Source organism: Glycine soja, chromosome 8 (assembly GCF_004193775.1).
Source record: "Glycine soja cultivar W05 chromosome 8, ASM419377v2, whole genome shotgun sequence".
Taxonomy (NCBI): Eukaryota; Viridiplantae; Streptophyta; class Magnoliopsida; order Fabales; family Fabaceae; genus Glycine; species Glycine soja.
Genome location: NC_041009.1, coordinates 5,745,092 through 5,766,597, shown reverse-complemented (window position 1 = coordinate 5,766,597; position 21,506 = coordinate 5,745,092). Strand labels below are relative to the sequence as shown.

The 21,506-nt window shown below is 30.3% G+C and overlaps 2 protein-coding genes across 3 annotated transcripts; both read right to left on the bottom strand.

The window, feature by feature from the left end:
* Positions 1 to 10,702: 10,702 nt before the first annotated feature.
* On the bottom strand, positions 10,703 to 15,153 carry LOC114421421 (N-carbamoylputrescine amidase). 2 transcript variants are annotated; one of them, XM_028387322.1, is made up of 10 exons: positions 15,034 to 15,153; positions 14,859 to 14,944; positions 13,915 to 13,963; positions 12,890 to 12,981; positions 12,558 to 12,709; positions 12,436 to 12,482; positions 12,281 to 12,314; positions 11,860 to 12,026; positions 11,433 to 11,529; positions 10,703 to 11,147 (listed from the first exon to the last, which is right to left on the bottom strand). In XM_028387322.1, the coding sequence occupies exons 2-10, from the start codon at positions 14,942 to 14,944 to the stop codon at positions 10,972 to 10,974; spliced, it is 900 nt and encodes a 299-aa protein (XP_028243123.1). In that variant the 5' UTR covers positions 15,034 to 15,153; the 3' UTR covers positions 10,703 to 10,971. The 2 variants fall into 2 exon arrangements, with proteins under 2 accessions (XP_028243123.1, XP_028243122.1); XM_028387321.1 differs by having other exon boundaries at positions 14,859 to 15,050.
* Positions 15,154 to 15,736: 583 nt separating this feature from the next.
* On the bottom strand, positions 15,737 to 21,238 carry LOC114421420 (beta-xylosidase/alpha-L-arabinofuranosidase 2-like). The gene is made up of 7 exons (XM_028387320.1): positions 20,393 to 21,238; positions 19,213 to 19,500; positions 18,914 to 19,083; positions 18,504 to 18,601; positions 17,866 to 18,216; positions 16,867 to 17,277; positions 15,737 to 16,497 (listed from the first exon to the last, which is right to left on the bottom strand). The coding sequence occupies exons 1-7, from the start codon at positions 20,798 to 20,800 to the stop codon at positions 15,926 to 15,928; spliced, it is 2,298 nt and encodes a 765-aa protein (XP_028243121.1). The 5' UTR covers positions 20,801 to 21,238; the 3' UTR covers positions 15,737 to 15,925.
* Positions 21,239 to 21,506: the final 268 nt, after the last annotated feature.

The window sequence follows — 21,506 nt, the reverse complement described above, 5'->3', positions numbered from 1 at the left end:
GTCTTGGGTTAGTGGAAGCAGGAGCTGTCGCGGCGCGCTCGTGTCTACCAACATCGAACAAAATATATTTGGAGGTGTAATCCGCTGCGGTAACGGTGGTTTCACGACCGTTGATGTAGTTGAAGTCAACGACTTGACGAACGCAACGAATCTACGGTTTTGGTGTAACGTGAAGATCCTTGTCGCCACAACGAGGGAAAATTAGGTTTTGCATGATAACGCAAACTTCGGTTTTGGGTTAGGCAGCTTAGGTAAGCTCATTGAAGTTTCTCTTTCCTAGTACACAATATTACTACTATTTAGATTTTAGAATAAGAATAATTTTAAATTCTCTTACTTACAGGTAAATCACTTTTTATTTCCTCGAAAAGTGTTAAATATTATCACATGAGTAAACTAAACTAAGAAAATTTTAAACAATTCCTTGAAATTTCAATACTATATAGTTATCTAAATATCCAAATTTAGTTATTTATTATATTTTAGTCTTTAAATATGTGCTAATAACTGTTAAATCACAACATCACATAAAAAAAACTTGGATTAATGTGATAGATGAATTGTACTCTCAAGAATTTGCTCAAATTTTCTTAATTTTTAGGAACTATAACACTATATACATTGAGAATTAGAATTGTTTTTTTTTTTTGCCTTATTAATTCTCTTATTTTCTTTGTATATAGTAATTAGTATTCTTAGAATCATTTTACATTCTCTTACAATATTTTTTCATTAATACTTTTCTTTTTTAAAAAATAGTACATATTAAATGTATTCTATATTTAAAGATATTAAATATTTTTACTTTTTTATTCAATACTTTTTTATAATGAAGGAGAAGAGAACCTATAGGAGAAAATAAGAGAAGAATATAATATTAATCTACTGTTCAATACCTGAGAAACTTTTTCCCAAAAATTTGGCTTTAATGTTTCTTGGATTTGAAAAGTTAATAGATTCATACTTAATAGTAAAAGTAAAAAGTAACTTGGTTGATTTTGACATTGAGCTTTTTTGTTGTGATGCTAACCGGTTGAGTTTCGTTTAGAGGTAGAGAACAATTGACAAGAAAGGTAGGTGGGTATTGGAGGAAGCTTAATACAAAAATTAGTTAGTCCTTAAGATGACATCATTGACAGAAATTAATCTAATTAATCAGTTTGCCACGCTATTCAAATCCAAAATAGCCAATTGGCTGGACCGTGATTCTTATCTATTCTCCAACAAAAATCCTTATCCCTGGTGAACCTTTAATAGACATATGTTATAAATTAAATTCTTTTTTTTTTTTTGAGTTAGATATCATGAGACGTTCATTCTTTGTATGTATAAATTAAATTCATTATATATATATATATATATATATATATATATATATATATATATTACTTATTTACTTAGTGGTAATTTTTTTTAGGTAATAATGACATCATTACTTTTCAATTTTTATGATCCACTCATTTACACCCTTGTGGCGTTAATATGTAAAAATGATTTATTTTTTTAACGACAAAACTCATTTTAGATTTCGAATTTTAAATTATTCTGGTGGGGAATACGACACTGATTCAAATAATCAAAAAGGCTCTAATATTAAATCAATATTTAGTCTTTTAAACACTTTTTTTATTAGACAAAAACTCATAATTGACTTTATATATTTGTCTCAGTAAAATTATTTTTATTTCTGGAAAACTTATTTCTATCAAAGTGAGTTATTGAAATTGTTAACATTACCCCGTGGGGTATTTGATGGAAGATTCTTTTAAGTTTCTGAGAATCTTAAGTTGAGGATGTTCTTTAAAAAAAGGTTGAGAATGTTAAATTCTTATATTGGATATAAATAATTTAAATTTTTTTTAAGAATTTAACTTTTTGAGAATTTTTACAATTTAGACCATTTTATTTTAAATTCTTACCGTCTAATGTCTTTCATTTCTCAAGTCTATAAAAACTAAAATCATTTCGTTATATTTTAAATTATTCAAATTTATTTTAAAGCGTGGTAATTAATCACTAAAACTATTACGTATAAGAAATAATCACATTATATCTGACTTCTAATTATTAAAAGATTTTACAGTTTTAGTATCAACAATCTTATTAAATTATTTCTTTGTGAATAATGGTTCTTTCATGAAATTTATATTTTATATCCGTTTTGTCATTTACAAATTCTTTGCCATAGATCATAACATTTTCAAATATATTTTTCTATGTTCTTCAAAAATAATAATAAATTAAGCTCATCAACAATTAAATCATTTTTAAAAAAATATTTATCATATAGATAATAAATAGATATGTATCGTATAATATTTACAAAATGCATAAATTAACGTTTTAAATCAATTATAAGGATTAAAATTATAATTTAAAAAAAAAAATGAAAAACATAATGTATCAATTTAAAATGAAGAATTAAAATCCAAGAATTTTTAAAAGTGAAGAATAAAATAACTCAATTAAAAGACGAGAAGATTGTAATTTCAAATTTTTAAAAAATAGGAGAACAAAAAATACATCTTAACCCATATATATAAGTATTAATTAGGAAATCAAGTGTTGAATTTATAACTAATTTTAGATTTTTATTATATATGTATGTATTTGATTTTATCACAAATCTCATCGTTGATTTTTTAATTAGTAGTTATTATTATACTTTATCGAGTGTATCCCTAACTTTAGTGCAGTCAAACCCTAAATAGTGTGTTCTTAATATCTGTCATAAAATAAATGTGTTTAGTTTTTTTTTTTTGGCAAAAATGTGTTTAGATAAATAACTTAATCAAATACTCATTTAATAAATTATTATTACACAAAGATATATTATAAATTTGACCATACGGTTTTTTGAAATTAGCTAAAAAAATATTTTTTTAATAAATTTTAAAATTATTAATATAAGTTATAACAAATAAAATATTTTTTTTAGAAAAATCAAATAAATAAACAATAATTAATTGCTTTATTGCACCCTTCACAAATTGCACTTCAAAGCAAGTTAGTTAGTTGTCTTTGCTTTCTCTCGTCGGTCATCAGATCAAGATCGATGGCAAAAGCGGGCAAACTTTATACTTTCTAGTCCTCGAACTTGCTAATTATTAATTGGAAAATGATTGCTATAATACTTTACAGGTATACCTTAAAATAAGACTCCTACAAATACTTCTTCTATCAATCAGCAGGTTTTGTTTATTTTATAATATTCCTTTGGCCTTCCGAAAAAAATAACCTCCTACAAATACTGATGATATATATATATTAGAATAACCAAATTAATAACTTACTTCCACAAATTTGGAAATTTCATGTTGGGCAAAATGTTGAGAATTAATTAATAAATTTATACTAATGAAAACACAATATCAAGACAGACCTAAGGGTTACATATGTTAAAAAAATCCAACATATAACTTTTTTTTTTTCCAAGTGAAATTATTTTTCTTTAAATTTGCTTTAAACATCTCTTATAATTACATTGGGTCGGTCCAGCATAATATACAACAACTTAGCAAGTACTAAGAAAAGTCCAAAGGTCCCATGATGACAAATTCTCAACTCCTCGTTGAGTTACAAAACCTTTAACAAGCATTGTCACCAAGTCAAATAATTAGTTATTATTGGTACTTTAATTATGTATATATTTTAGGGTGTATATGTATATCATTTTATATGCCAGTTCATCTATGTACAGTAATAATTTAGTTTTTATTATTATTTATTAGTGTCAAATAAAAATTATAATATTATTACTATATTAATATAATGAAATATAATTTTGTATGTTAAGAATATATAAACCTTCAATTCATTAATATATATCTCAACTTGTTTAAATCCATGCAAATATTAATAGGCAAAAAAATAGTGATTGAAATACACTGTGAATATAATTTTCTTGCATTTTCTATATATGATAAGATTTTTAATTTGTATAATGATTAATTTAACATCATATTATGAAGAGTAAATTTTAATTTGTTGACAGCACATGAGACTTAAACTTATTAACAATTTAATAAATTTAACTTATATGTAACATCAAAAGTTTTGTATAGTTATACAATGATGCGTGTTAATAAGCTTATTAAGAAAATCGTCCGATCGTTAGTTTGATTAATATTAAATTGAGATTTGATTTTCTTATATAATGTCTCGATTTAAATTTGATGGATAAAAAAAATACGATTAAAAATAAATATTTTTATATACTAACCAATATAATGATGAAAAAGAAAACTCATTAATTATTTTTATAGACGCATTATTGAATGACATCATAGATTTTTATATACTAAGCATTTTCTGATACATGTTTGTCTGTTTTTTTAACATATTTTTGGCATGAGCCGAGCCAAGCCAAAGCCAAACGAGGAGCCACGCCACTAACATCTTCCTCGCTGAAACGACGACAATTAAAATTATCTAACCTTCAACGCCAGTTCGCTGCATCCAACAAGAACAGCGCGACTACAATTAGATCCAACCAAACCAAAGTAGCCACGTGGCGCTTCAGCGTTGCCTGGGATCAGAATCAACGGCCACAACGGCCCGTAACTGAACGAAACGAACCGTGAAACATTTTTTCAACGCCACTGCGGTGCACGCTGCGTCTCGAGCGTGTGGGGCGCGCGTGTGTGCGGCCCGTAAATGCACTCTGCTATGCGACAAAGGAAGGTGGGCCCCACTCGGGTGTCGAAATCTAAGGCGCCGGACACGTGGCTTCCTAAGAGTGGTTGACGCAGGTGACAATAATTGAATGTGGGGGAAGTCTCTAAGGAGATCCGTGGACCCCACTATGCTGCAAGAATCTCCTCTATTATTTTATTTTATTTTTAGTAATAAATTATATTGTCACTTGCACGCTTCCCTATTTTTGGTTCGAAGCCAACGAGGAGCGATGATCCTGTGTGACAGCAACCACGTGAAAAATCTTATGTCATCATGATGAAATTATACTACTTTTGTGTTGTGGGCACGTCCCTTCCCATTTGTGATGCTCTGGTGCAAGAATCAATCTGGATTCCGGATCCAGGCATTTTTGTGTTATTATAAATGTATATCTGATCCATGGAAATATCCAAGGTGGACCGCAACTTTTTTTTCAAGTGAATTACTAATTTGTATCAAGTATATTGTAAGTTTCAAGTTCGAATTCTCTTCAAATCAATCTTGATTTCAATACAATTGAGATTGAGATATTTTTAAACGAAAACATGTAATACTTACAAAAGACTTTTTGACATTTAGTAACTATTTCTGAGATGAGAATACACGACCTTAGCTACCTATGAGATGTAAATGGTTCTTGGCACAATTTGTGAATATATATATAAATATAATATTTTACCGAGTTAAAAAAAGTAACTATTTCACTATAATGACAACATATATTAAATGTTTATACCATAAAATGACATTTTTAGTACTTATAAGAGTTATAGATGGATTAAATTTTTAGTGCAAGACCTATAATCTTGACTGTAATAATACTTTGCATTGGTGTATCACAAAGACAATTTTACTGCAAGACAAGATAATAGATGCTACAAACATTTGTGTGGGTGTATCACGGAGACAATTTTACATTAAGACAATACACTAGACGTCACAAAAAAATCCCCCAAATTAATTATGTTTTAAATTTTTCTATTTATGTTGGTGAAATTTGTTCTATAACTTATAACTGTTTATACTCTCAAGTTAATAAAATTCATTTTTTCACATAAAAATTTTCCTTTTTTCAAATTTAAGATACTTATACGTTTAGATTGATTACTTTTATATCTATTTTATAGTATATAATGTATAATCTTTTAAACGGAATTTAATCTTGAGAGAACTTTCTCACTAAAGAATGACAAATATGTTTTAAAATTATAACTTTTAATTGTTTTTAATTAACTATACATTTTTCATGATTTTTCAAATTTTTCTATAAAATATATCTTTAACATTTAAAGTATTAACCATATATATTTACTCTCAACTTTAAATATTTTTCTTTCAATTATATTGTAACATTTTAAAACAGTTGGACCTTGCTGATTTTACTAATTAGATTATTTCATAAGAATTATACAATTTAATTGATATTTTTAAATTTTATTTCATTCATTTACTATAATTATTATTTTTTATAAGAAAAAGCTCATTGATAATTACATAATTATATGAAAGATATCTAGAGAATTTTTATGTTGATTTATAAGAACATCTTTAAATCAATTAAGAATCTAATTAAAAAACTATATATTATAATGTTACGTCGGTAATTGAGTGGTTAACATTTTTTTATTAACGGTCAATGTCATGAAAAGTAACCATTTAACTAAAATTCTTGATTTAAAAAAAATCAAATTCTTTGTTTTAATATTTTAACCTACATTTTAATATTATATCATTGCAATGTCCCTATTTTAGTGGTATTTAGCAATGGTATTATTGGGATATATCGTTGCATTATTCCTTATTTATATTATTCATATAGCCTGGCTAACCGATTCTTGATTAATAATTTCAAATTGGACCACACTTTCATGATGCCATCGCTGAAACACTTTAACTTTAAAAAAAATGTTTTAGAGGAGTCAATAATTTTCTGTCAATGAAGCAAAAATACATTTGGGCGTTAAAACCAACAATTCCTTTTTTCAAAGATAGTGACTAATACGCGTATGTACATAAAATATGCTGTTAAATTATACTACTAAGTAGTATGATATATATATATATATATATATATATATGTATGTATGTATATCATAAGTAGTTTCCTTGCTTATAGTAGTATAATATTAATCTATGTTTTCAGTTGGAAGACCTAGAAATGCACAAACCTCGACAAGGTGGAGCTTCCTATAATAATGTAATTAAACTAATCTATAAGTACTAGTTAGTTCAGTTTCTTTAATTATAATCAATCATAGTTTAATATCATCAACTTGTTTTGTCTGGTGCGTTTATTAAAAACAAATTTTTCATATAAATTTTGTGGCAATTATTGAGTGCAATTATTCATTAAATTACTAATTTGTTATCGTATTATTTATTAACAGAGAAAAAGGATTATGCACAGAGTGTGTGTAAAATTTTACACTATTATTTAATCATAATTAATGGTAAGTTTTTGACTTGTAAAATAATTATCTTAGGGTGTGTTTGATTCGCTAAAAAATAAGAAATTGAATATCACAAAAATATTTATTCAATGTTTGATTTTAAAAATGACTAATGATACACTACAAAACAAACAATAATAGACTGAACAAATATTCAAAAACTTATAACTCAGTAAACCATCATACAACTTTTTGTCTAATGTCTAACAAAAATAAAAATACAATATTATTCTTATTTTTTTACTTTTCATTGTTCCATACTTTTTTTTTTCCATATGTGTCTCTTTCTCTAAATCTTATTCTTCAAATGTTGTACCTTGACCACATGTCGTAGACACCTCAGTCGCGGGCGAGGGCCATATGGATTTTGTTATTCCCTTTTTGTTCATTATTTCTTTTTTTTTTATTGTTAATTTATTCAAATGTTATCAGCATCATCTTTCTCCTTCTCGCTGCACAAAATTATTTCTTTCATGTTCTGTATATCTTATCTTTTCTAGTAAATCAAATACACCCTTATAGTAATTCAAATGATGATTTATGATTGAATGACGATATAATACTATTTTACATCGTCAGTTCATAAGCATTAAATTCTTATTAGTGTTATAATTAGAAATTACTCATACTTAATTAATATTTACAACTCATTTTATGATTAAAGTAACTAGATAAAATTGAAATAAGATAATTTTTAAATAAAAATATAAAAAGTGATGTATTAAATTTTGAATAAAAAAGATAACGAAGATAAGGTATATATGTGTGTATATAAAAGAAAAGGACTTGCTGCTGATGAAATTTAGTGATCTAATTATGTGATAAATCTTCCCTTCGATGAACTTGTCAGTATATTCGAGTATGTTGAGAAAAAAATTGGCTTATGTGATATTCCAAGGGACAACTAGGTTTTTATAATTTTCTTTTGTCTAGGTTTAGTAAATGACTCCAGAAGGTTCAGTGAATAATATAATAAGTACAAAGGCTTGCTTTTGATTAACGCTAAAAGGCAAGCAAACATATTGATATCATTTGTTGACGGTTAAACTAATATGATTCCTTTGTAATTATGGATTACTTTTCCAACATGATTATATTATGAATTGAACGACTCTGACATTGGTATTGATATGGAATAAATTTTGTTAAGAAAAATATTAATTTTTTTTTTGTGTTCATCATTTCTATAAAAATTAATAATTGTTTCAGACGATACATATTATGATTAGCAAAAAAATATGATTTAAATTCATTATCTATTTGTTATATGTATTTCCTCTGAAAAAAGATCTTGAACTAAATTAACCTAAATGACTAGCATAGACGTAAGTATCCGATCGAAAAAAGTTGATTAAATTTGTTAAAATGTAACTCTGATCCTTTTGATAATGGTTTGTTCATTTTATATAATTTAATAATCAAATACTAGTGGAGTAGTGGCGTTACATCATTTTCCTATCTTTATAAGAAGAATACAGATAATTCTGTTAAAAAAAAGAAAAGAAAAGAAGAATACAAATAATTAATAAGTTAAAGAAGGACTCACATATTTAGCGAGACTTATATAAATCACACTTAATAATATATATATATATATATATATATATATATATATATATATATATATATATATATAAGAGTATCATAAATATTTCTCATGAAAGAATTATAGCCTTCAATATTTTAGGACCAAAGACACACGCACATATATTCATATGTAATTATATTAAAAGAAATTGTTAGTTTTGAATTTATTTGCTGAAAGGAAATGTTAAATAGAAGGGAATTGGCGATAGACAAAATCGATTAGTGGTGTGGTTGGATTAGGTCAAATTTAAATGTCTAAAAATGTAAATCAAATAAATAGTATGAAGTTGGATTGGTTCGATTTTTATTTATTATTGCTTTTGGGCAGGTAGGCAACCCAAAGTGAATGAACCTATAATCTCTACCGGGGTAGTTAGAATTGGTTAATTAAGGCATGTAATAAAAGAGTGATGGATAGACTTGGTTGCTATAAGGGTGCAATGCAGGTTAGAATCTCCAACGTCACTCAAATATAGTCCACCAAAATATATTTATATGTGTGTGAAAAATAATTTATTATTTTAATATAAATTTGAAATAAATAAAGTGATCAAGAAAACCAAGTTGGATAAAACAAAAAGAAAAGTGTGTGGATACAAAATATAACAACTTTGAGTTAGGATTATGTTGAAAACCAAAGGAGGGTTTTAAAAATATTCCAAAACTAAAATAGTTTTTAAATATATAATTGGCAAAAATCTTAAAAAATTCACAAGAATTTAATTACTCTCCCAATTATAAAAAATGACAATGATTTTTAATTTCAATCTTAGAAATTTAACCTCTAACTCCTCTGTAAATCATAAAATAGCAATAACAATTTTACTATATTAATTTCACGATTTATACATAAAAAGATAACCTCATTATCAGACCTATAATGAAATGATTAAATTAATAATATTAATTTTATGAGAACATCCGATTTAATTTAGTTATATCTATATTTTCGATAAAATTGTAACTTATATTTTTGAAATATTACAAAATTTGTATCTATTATATTAATTAGTACGCTTATAAAAAAAAATGATGTTTTTATATTTGTGTGATGATGAATGATCGACGTTTCTGAAATATAAGTGGAAGATATAAAAAATCAATTTGAATGAGATGTCATGTTATATAACCTAACAAGTTTATATACAGAGATTTATTATTATTTATTATTTTTCAATTAATAAAAAAGTATTAAACAATGATAAATAAAAATGTGTCTCGGAGTGAATGAATGGCAATAATTAATAATTAATAACTAATTTTATAAATATTTATTAAATAGACGGGTACAATGCTTGTAACTAATAATTTAAATGGTTAGTACAATATTGCAATGTAGAGGAAAACCTAAATAAATAAAATAAAAGATTTAGCTTAAATTTAATATTTTGTGAGGAGGATTGAGTCAATTCATGGTAAAATTACATTTTTTCAATAATTGTTTTATATAGTTGAATTTTATTAATTTAATCATTAAACCAAAACTTCTTATTGAATACATAGAACTTTAGGTAAAAATATGATTTGAAGTGAAAAAAATAATCTCACATAATAAAATAAAATACAATAATATATTATTCACCTCTCTTTTAAAAAATGATTCAATTTTAATATATAAAGATAAGTTAACTGACAAATTTAATTTCAACAATTGCATAACAAAATCTTCTTACAAATTTACTTGACAATGGTGCGTGTGATCAATGCCTATGAACAACAAAACATTCAAGTAGTTCATCATTAGCTAATATCACTGGATAGCTATGGAGTTGTTTATTCAACAGTTAAGAAGATTCATAATGGTTTTGGACATATTTCTAATGCCATTAAAATTAAATGTTGTTTTCTTATTAATAGAAAAATAGTCTTCTTAAAGAAAAAATTAAGGTATATGGACTGGTCTTGGTCCATAAGGCTTTGTAAGCCTTTTATTGAAGGCTTGGAGAACTGAAGAAGTAACATGTTTTCCTCTTCTGAAAACTATTGCATAAAATGAAATATAATGTTCATACATGGTGTCAAATGATTCAGATGATTTGTTTATGCTTAAAGTGCAATACAAAACATCAAATCACTTTGCTGATTGATCGTTAATTCCATAGGATTTATTGAATTAGATGAAATTAGCAGATAATACATTTGTGTTATCCCTTATTCTTGACTTCTTGGTGAGTAAATAATTGCTCTGGAAGTTTGTAAAGGCTTAAACCATTCCAGGTAACATTCTATAACAATTACAAGGTAAAATGTTTATCTATCACTGGACGGGATTGATGCCATCTAATGTTAAAAGCACCTTATATAGATCTGGACGCCTATCACGGAATACCCCCCAACAATGTCTCACGGATTTGATCTTGTCCAAATCAAATTGTGCAATAAGAACAGCTTCGTCTTTATCGTCAGCAGTTGAAATGATTTCTCCAGTAGGTCCTGCATGTTGATAGAGAAGACAAAAATAGAAACACAACTCATGCTTGCAGCTAAATCTTTCCAAGTGTATATCAACAAATGAAGAGAAAAATTCATTAAAATATATAAAAAAAAACTGGAAAGTGAAAATGCTAAACATCAAGAAAAGATTGGTTAAAGGTTGATATGATCATCATATGAATATGGAAAAAGTATATCATCTTTTAATGAAAGGCTTCCCCTCACTGCACCGGTCAAGTAAAATGTGCTTCTGTGTCAAAAAAGAAAACACTTAAGTCAAATTACCTGCTATGAAGGAGTTTCCATAGAATGTTATCTCACTTTTTCCATGCTCAGTCTCAATTATCTCCTTTCCTATCCTATTTGATGCCACAAGAGGTACCTGCATTTTCCAAAATTATTTGATCAAATATGTTGGGAAGTTTAAGCATTAATGTTGACACAAGTGGTTACATCCTTGATATTTATAAAAAAAATGACGAAATGGTAATTTCCCTTTCCTCTGATACAAACTTTAGCAAAGTATATCTTGGATTTTTTTATCCAAGAACTAATGCTAAAGGAGTTCTAAATTAGGAAATAGAAACAGCTGGGAGCATGGCATACATACACAGATATAAGAAAGAGAAAGCAAGATATGCACCATATAGACATACAGTATAAATGATAATATATGTGGATGGATAACTACTAACTTGTGTACAAAACCTACCAAATTAGCCCCAGCATGTCCTTGCATTACTCGTTTCCAGTGGTCACGAGAGTCAATGCTTCCATCTTGAGGTTCAGACCCAATAGCAGTGGGATAAAATAAAATCTCAGCACCTTGAAGCACCATTGCTCGGGCTGCCTCAGGAAACCACTGGTCCCAGCAAATAGCTGACATGAAAATTAATTAAAATATTTTTTTTTTGGTTAACTTCAGTTTCCTATCTGGAAGAAAGATGAAAAATGCAGCTTCCAAAATGTGTATGGTTGCTTTAGCAAAGCTAAAGTCAAAATAGGGCAAATGTGTTTTTATAGATCCAACATTTTTCTCTGTCTAAAGATCTTGATACAACCACAATAAATAAAGATTTGACTACAGGCAAAAAAATAAAATCCATACAGTTATAGTAATTAAAAGTTCTTACCAACTCCAATTTTTGCTAATTTAGTCTGGAAAACCTGTTCAGCAAACGCCTCAATGTTATATGATGTTCACTAGTCATAAGAAATAACTATAAAACCAAGGTCATTCGAAGCAGTGAATATCAAATTATCAAATAAGCCTACCTTAAGCACCTACCTTGAATCCAGTGTCACCTGGATTAAAATAGAACTTTTCCTCATAACCTGTAGGGGAATTTGTTGGACGAGTTAGGATGTACGCATACTAAATGACACATAAATGACCTGAATATTGCATACCTGGTCCATCTGGAATATGGGACTTTCTATAAATCCCAAGATCAGTTCCATCAGCATCAATTATGGCTATTGAGTTATAATGTGCATTGTTTGCCTCCTCAAAGAAGCTAACTGGAATGACTACACCTAACTCTTTTGCAAGTTTCTGCATCCTACATTATGAACATTGAAACAAGAATAAGATTCACTACAGGATGATGAGCATAAAAGACAAAGCCAATATTTGTTTCTCTGCCCCTTAAACAGCAACCTTATATGGTTGTAGTCCATTGAAAAGCATGCAAGAAGTGACTGAGAAGTAGATCCCAGAAGCCACTTTTCAATTATTTTACCTGAGGATTGTGGGATGGTCCTTATGTGGCTTAGCTCTTTGAATGAAATCCTCTCTTTGTGCCTGACAGAAGTAATAACCTTCAAAGAGTTCCTGAAATTAGTCATAAATCATTAAATATGATCCAAACAAAACAACCCATCAGAGTTTTCTGTCAGAATTAACAAGTCCAGTAAAATTACTATCTGCACAATGATAGGATAATGAATCTTTTTTTTTTCTTTTTTCATATGAACATCAAAAGACATAAAAATCCCTTTCAGTCAGTAGTTTCAAAGATAAATAAAATTCCAGCAAAAACATTGCTGTCAATGTCAGCAATTACAGTCAAGAATCATCAGCATTATTAGAAGTCAATGCCAAATATTTAGTGTAACAAAATGCATATTAGATTAATAAATAATGCAGAAGTAAACAGTAATTTATTCAAATCTAATCAAAATTTCATTTACACAAGCACATTTCAGAAGAACAATTCTTCTCCCTGTCTAACAGATTCTCTCATAGCCTCAATAGATTTTTCATCTAGCATATCACATGGTTTGACTCAAGTCAAAGTCCTTTGATCATAACATGCTAAGATTTGTAATATAGTATTGTATTATTCATGGTAAAAAATAGTTATACCATCACAAAAATGGTTTTATACAATCTACTCACTGAATTATAAATCAAGGGAAGTCGTCTTCAAGTAAATGGATAACCAAACCAGATATATGCTTCTAATCCACAACCACAACCTCAATATTTGCATTGCCACGTTGGAGATTGCTCCTCCACATTTTGCTTAAAACAAGATCATTTTTAGTTGAAGCGGTGAACAGATAATCATAAAGTTTTGAAACCCAATGAATGAAAAATACACACACAATCCATTTGTGCACATACCCTACTTGACCTTAATGTTACCAAACAATTAAAGAAGTGAACAAAAGATTGTATGAAATTAGATATTCTATAATTGATATGTAACACAAGTAGGAAGCACTATCAGGGAAGGGCATCCCAGGTTTTAAATATGCAGACCTGAATGAGAATGATGTTCGCACCCTGTTTATGTGCAGCTCTAACTAGCCTGCACAAGAATCAAAGCATCACATAACATGCATAGAAATTTCATTTCTTACATTGATTAATCTACAAATTATCTCTTGTATACTTAACCAGTAATTAGGAAAGTAAAGGTGAACCAGTAATTAGGGAAGAAAAGGTGAAGCTCAAAGAGCTTCAGTTAGAAGCAGAAACAGAATCCAGAGCACAACTGAATTAGGGCCTGCTTGATTCCCTTCTCACCTTTTGGTTTTAAAAATTGTTTTCTAAAACAATTCCACACCACTCAGTAATTAATTTTTCATCCAAATATTGTTTACAAAACATGTTTTAAAAACCAAAAAACAGAAACAGCTGAGAAATGTTTTCTCATCTTTTTCTTCTGTTTTCGTCTTGTTTAACCTCTTCCTCAATTCCACACTCTGCTTTGTACCTTGCACCGCCCTCCACCAGTTTGTCTGAACAACCTTGTTTAGTTACATTTTGAAAACTAAAAACAGTTTTCTCAAATATAAATCAAACACACCCTTAAAGGTCGCAGGTTTGACCCCCTACTAACAAAACTAATAAATTAACATTTGCCGATAGAAAAAAATCTTCAACATATAAAAAACAAAACAAGGGATCAAGCCCAATAGTAATTAAAAGAAACTTGCACAAACAAGACACCAATTTCCCAAGCTGCAAACTTTGATTTAACCACGGTCAGGGTTGTCTCTGTGTGCTAACCCTAATTGAAAATTATCATATGAAATTCCATTGTAATATATTTCCTCTGAATGTGAGCGATATTCAGTGCAAGCAAGAGTGAAAAATGAAATCTTTTTAACCTGGGCAGCTCATAAACTTGTGACAATAAAGGAATTTGAAATGAATTGAAATTGAAAGTGGGAAAATAAAGGAAGATGTGAAACTGTTACCTCTCGGCGGTGGCGACGTTTGTTGAGATATCATCGGTGCAAGCAAACTGCAGAGCGGACACCACCACGGTTCTACCCTTCTCCATCTGTAGCAGCAACAACACTCGTGTCCATCACCAACAAATTAATTTTAAATCCTTTTATACCATCTTTTCATTAATTCGGCCTAAATCACCTTTTTTCTTCTTCTCCCAAATGGTTTAATATCTTGTCACATGAGTCACTTGAACTAAAAAGATATTGAATAGTTTTTTGAAATTTCTATTTATTTTATCTGAATTTTTAAACTTAATCACGGTTGTTATTGTCATTTTGATCATTATCATTCAAGTCACACATTATATAATAGTTGGATCAATAATGGATTTTTTAATGTCAATGTGATAAATTTGATTTTTTTTCTTCTTTCTAAATCACATGTATCTTTTTACTAAATACAATCTTTTTTTAGGTTTCAGATATTACAATTTGATATATGGATCTTAGTTTTAAGAACTTTTTTTTTTAATTCTCTTTATTTTGGCTAATGGCTTTTGAACCTCATTAAATTTGTTTGTTTGCTTAAGGCCACTGGGCCATTCCCAGTTTGCGGAGAATTTGGTCGTTTCCACCATTAATTAGTAGGGGTTGATCATAACAATGCAGAAAAAAAATAAAAGAAAATGAGTTTGATTTGTTAAATATTGAATTCAACCGTGAAATCACGGCGATCCGTGAGGTTGGCAATCATGAGAAGAGACTCATTTTATGTGATTTATATGAACATCAAAAAAAGAAATGGAATGCATGTTTGTGCCTTGTGTTTAAGGGTTTTCTGCCATATGATTTAAACGATAATTAGTGTCTAACACTTGAATAGTGTAACAAATACCGTAATATTAAAAAAAACTTTTGTGGCCTTACTTAAAAACTTGTTTTTGATTTCATTTTCTTATTTGAAAAAGAAATCAAAAAATTTGTTACAATTACCTCAGAATTATTTCTTGTCCCCTTTAATTTTTTTTAACAAGGAAACGAACTAGGAAAAAAAAAGAAAAGACTGAATGCTGAAGATTTGACGGCTTGTTTCAAATCATCACACTCAAAGGATGCTTCAAGTCCCCCACATGAAGCAGATGCTGTCCTAAGGCAACTTTTCTGTTGCCAAGTTCATCAACTATACTCAAATCTTTACAAACATCTACTTTGAAACTAACCAGTGCTTCTGATTTTCCTATCAGGTGAACTTTCTCAAAACCCAGCAAGTGTTTCTGTGGTGCATTGTGCACTGCAGGAGGAGTAGAGAACAAAAACACTGTATGAGCACTGCTCATTTTCCCCTTGTTCTTGATCCTAAGGTGAATATCAAACACCAAGTTTTGACAATGTTCACCAACAACATCAATTGACTTGCATTCTGAGGAACGGCACACATGATCCTCAGCTAGTTGAACTGACACCAATTGAGGCGCTTTAACTAACTTATGCACCATACTGGAGTAGCTTAATCCATCTCCAAATGCGAAAACAGTTTCCCCTTTGTAAAACCTGTATGTTCTACCAGGGTAACCTGTGGCAGGATCTGGCCTCATGTTCATGTTGGTCATTGGCACTTTGTCTACATATGATTGTGGATACCATGTCATAGGTAGCCTTCCACCTAAATCAGAAAACCATCCATGGGTGTCAAACTTGTGTCATCATTGGCATGAAAATTGTGTGCTATGAGAAGAGACCGTGAGACTGAAACATGATTCAACTCTGTTTGGATAAACTTCTCCGTAAGCATTTATAGTAGACGAGAATCAGAAAGTAAAAATGTATTAAGTAAGCTTATCGCATAAGCTAAAATCAACTTATGCACTTAACTTTTATAGAAAGTTTTTTCATTTAACTTCTCTAAAAGCTAAGATGCATATGTTGATTTTAGCTTATGGAGAAGCTCAATGTATTTTATCTTCTTATTTTCTCTCTCTCCTATAAGTGCTTATGAATAAGTTTATCCAATCAGTGCATATGAGTGACTTACTTGGATTGTGAAACCCAAAGATCACATCAGCTATGGCAGCTCCACCAGCTTCTCCGGGGTAGCCAACCCACAAAATGCTTGTGATTTTATTGTTATTTTTAGCAAAGGACACATCCATGCCTCCTCCAGACATTATGACAAGAATCACAGGTCCCTTGGATGCATTTGCAACTTCAGAGACTAGAAGTTGTTGCTGTCCTGGAAGAAGAATGTTGACTCTGTCTAGACTTTCTGCCTCAATTGCTAGACTTGCACCGACTACAATCACCGTGGCATCAGCAGAGGCAGCAATCTTTTTGGCATCATCTAGTACTGGATTGGGGCAGCGCACATCAAGACAGCCAGCAGCATAACTTGTTGGAGCAAAGGCTGTTAGGCCTTGCAAGGGTGATATATACTTACATGGGATGCCTGCAAAATTTTTGGAGTTTGTTAAATGAGATTTTAAGCTAAAAGGGGAGATAACAAGTGAACTTATGACATCAAACAATTTGATCCATTTTGCCTATAGTTGTTTTGTGAGTAAACCCCTCAATTTAGTCTCAGTATTTTCATCTAATAAAATCTTATTGGTCTCACTCTCAATAAACTTGGAATATTTTTACCTAAAAAAGATTGTTACTCAAGAACCAAAGGGATGTAACAATAGTCTTCTGAATACCAAATGAATAATTTAGTTTTTCCTTTTCTGTGTAAGACACTCGTATTTTGGATCCCAACTAATTTTAGTCCACTCAAGTGAACTCATTTAAGAGAACAAAGCTCTTTGAGTATTTATTTTTTTCATTCTCAAGACTTGAATGTGAGACCTTACTTAAGGAGAATCACACTTTTTTTATGATGAGACTAACAGTAACAGGTATGTTAACTTGAGAATTTACTTGTGTTAAAGTATGGTGCTTCAAAATAAAAGTACTTAATAAATGACTAAATTTGACACCTTTCCCTAGTTGATATCATTATGGATGAGTGGTATGCATAAAGTTGGAACTTTGATACCTTCATAGTTTCCAATCATGACCCTAGTAGCATTAGCATTGGGTCCAATAACTGCCAACGATTTAATGGCTTTGGCATTGAGAGGCAGTGATGCTGGACTATTTTTCAGCAACACAATCCCTTGCCTTGCAGCTTCTCGGGCAAGTTCCTGGTTTTCTTGAGTGCAGACATCTTTTGGACCAAGGTTTCCATAAGGTTGCTTTCTTGGATCACCATCAAAGAATCCTAGACGCATCAACGTGGCGAAGTTGTTGGTGACAGCATTGTTAATGGATGCTTCATCTATAAGCCCTTGCTTGACAGCACCTTCTGTGTATTGGCCAAGAAATCTTCCACAGTTCAAATCCAACCCTGCCAAATCAAAATTTGTATATAGCAAAGATAAGTAAGGGATTTCTTATGTAAATTGATAAAAATCACTCTTAAAGAATTTCACACTACCACTAAACCAACCATATACCTTGTCAGAAACAATAACGCGAGAAACTTAGATGATACAACAATGTAACACATAGCAGTAGTAAATGAAACTCAAATGAACCCGAAATCCAAGACTTTTTCCAGCAACAATGTTATAATTAATCGGCAATTCAACATTTGTCTATGAATATGTGGTGATGATTATGTAGTCTTTGTACCTGCCAGAATGGATATGGCTGCAGCTTCTTCAGGAGTCTTGGTGTAGTGCTGATCTTTGTAAAGCACTTCTACCGAGTCACAGTCAGAAACTATATATCTGCTTAGTCCATATATTCATATTATTGTAAAGACAACATTGACAACAAAAGATGGCAAATAAACAATTAAACATCATTATATATTCCTTCTGCTTCATTTTGTTTGTCGTATCAGATGAAGTACACATCTTAAGTAAACAATTGATTATACTAATTCCATGATAAAATAATATTATCCAACTAAAATATCTTCATTAACTACACTGTAGAGTTACAATTATACATCTACCAGTGCATTGATTTCTTAAGGGACAAAAAATATTTCAGAAGTGACAAATAAAATGAGAGAGATAGAAGATTTAGAAAGGTACCCATTTAGTTTCCATTCGCCACGGACAACACCCTTTAGGAGGTCAGGGTCTGCACAAGTTGGCTTTCCATTAACCTTGTTGTAGGAACACATGACACTGGCAACATTGCCATCAATCACACAGCTCTTGAATGGTGGTTGGAATGTGTCCTCCATATCTTGCTTAGTCACCTTAACAAAATCAACACAGCTAAAACATCAAAAACCATGAAAATGATTCTTTTCCATCCCATCCTTAAGAACTTGCACAGGGAGTTTTCATCAGACCAATTGTAGATTATTTGTTATCATTATTATTACCACGGCATTGAAGGTGTAACGCTGAATTCCTTTCCAATTATCCACATCATAGGCTGTATAGTGTTTGCAACAAGCTGCAACCTTGAGCTTGTTGGGGTCTCCACCATCAGTTTGTTGAAGACCTTTGACATAGCCTGCTGCATATTTGCTAGTGAGCACAGGGTCTTCCCCTGGCGTTTCAAGACCTCTTCCCCATCTTGGATCTCTGAATATGTTAATGTTTGGTGACCAATATGTCAAACCAGCAAGGCCAACATTGTACATTGCTCTTGCTTCCGTTGACACCACCTGCGAAAATAGCCTCAACACCACTTCAAAGTTTAAACTCTTTTTTTTATGCTATGGTGCTTGATGTTTTCAAATATCATGAACTCTACATTTTAATTCAATCTAAATGCACGCCATCTGAGAATTGAGAGTTTGATTAATTTTTAAATTTTGCCACTGGTAATTAATTAACATAAAGCACTCTCTTTTATATACTTTCGCTTCAAAACATTAGCAAGAACCTCAGAATGTCTGCTTTGAAATTCTGCAGATTCCCTCCAAGAACTCACCTGCTTTTTTGTTTGATTTTATTATTATTCAACTACAAAAATTTGTACCCAAAAGATTTCCAACCAAAAGCATTAATCAATAATGCCTTTAGCTATCCCACCTTCTTATCTTAACCAATAATCATTAGTTGCAGCATCATTGCATAAGAAAAAATGTCATACAAAATTATGCATTTACTGATTTGTTTGTTTTTGTTTTGTACAAAAGATGTCATTCATAAGAGTGCTTTTGATAAACTCCAATTCAAATTGGAGAATAAAGCAAAAAACATTTAATGAACTGTATCTAACTTTTGTCCCTTTTTATTTGCAAAAATGAATTTTATACACTCAAAATGCTAGTTGACACAGATAAAAGAGAAAAAAAAAAAAACTTAGGAATGATAAGTGATATGATAGGAAGAGAAAAATGAAGAGTACTGCAAAAGTGTTATGAAAAAAATTGGTGTGTTAAAAGATCATTACTCTTTTATTCTGGCTTCATTGAATCACTAACAAACTGCATTGTGAAATGTGAATGCAATAGAAAAAAACATCAAACAGAATCAAAGAGCTTCCACATATGTTTAGTAAAGAAATAAATAGTCACACAAGAACAACAACAACAACAAGAGAAGCCTCACCCTTCCAATGACTTCAAACAACGAAGTGTTGAAAGAAGCAGCAGTGAGAATAGGCATGGGAAAGCTGGTTGCACCAGGAATCACGTTGGAGAATCGCGTCCCGGGGCCAACGTTGGACACTCCATGAAGTGCTTCGGACCACCATTCGTACTTTGGAATCCCAAGCCTACTCACATCCACAGCAGAGTTCACCAAGTTCCCTATCTTCTCTTGCAATGTCAACCTCCCAACAAGGTCTTTCACCCTTGCTTCCACTCCCAAAGACTTGTCACAGAAACCATAACCTGCCACTGCAGGGCTCTTCCCAACATCACAAGCGAATGTCTGGCCCCAAACAACAACAACAACATCACAACTCAACAACGTTGTCACAAGGACACACAACAAAACATGGACTTTGTTGGCCATTGTTGTGGCCTTGAGAGCAAAATGTTGTATCTGACTCTAACTCTAACTCTAACTATCTATATGTTGTTATATACATAGTTAGAGTCCTTACGAAGGAAGGAGATGGTAGATTTGAATATTCGTGCTAACAAAAATTAACAATAATATTTACCGAAAAAAATAAATCTATATGTTGTTATAATATGAATGAATGTGGCTAGATATATTATTATGTATCATATAACATTCATGCATCTTATAAAAATGTTAAGGTGTTGGAATTTAGTGGCCCGTGATGGAAGAAGGAATGGCCTATTAAATGGGGTTGCTTGCTTTTGGTACAGAGACAAAAGCAAATAATAAGCGAAGAAGGAAGGAAAGGAATCTCCTCAGTGAGACATGGATGGAGCTTATACCAGTCCGTGAAAAACACTGAAAAACCTTTTTCTATGTTTCAGAGGTAGGTACGTGTGTTCTTTGTTTGGAAGCTCAACTTGCAGCCTACATATAACTTGGAAAATCCCACCAAATCTGAATATTGTACACTTATTATTCAGATTAAACTTAATAAAAATGGAGCCGTGAAGGGATTAGAGTAAATAACTTTTTAAAGGTTACGGATAACAACAGTTCAGAAAAATTATATATTTAAGTGCTCATACTTATTTTTTACAAACTATCATATTTAAAAATATAATTTTATTTGATTCAAATAAGATTACTGCAG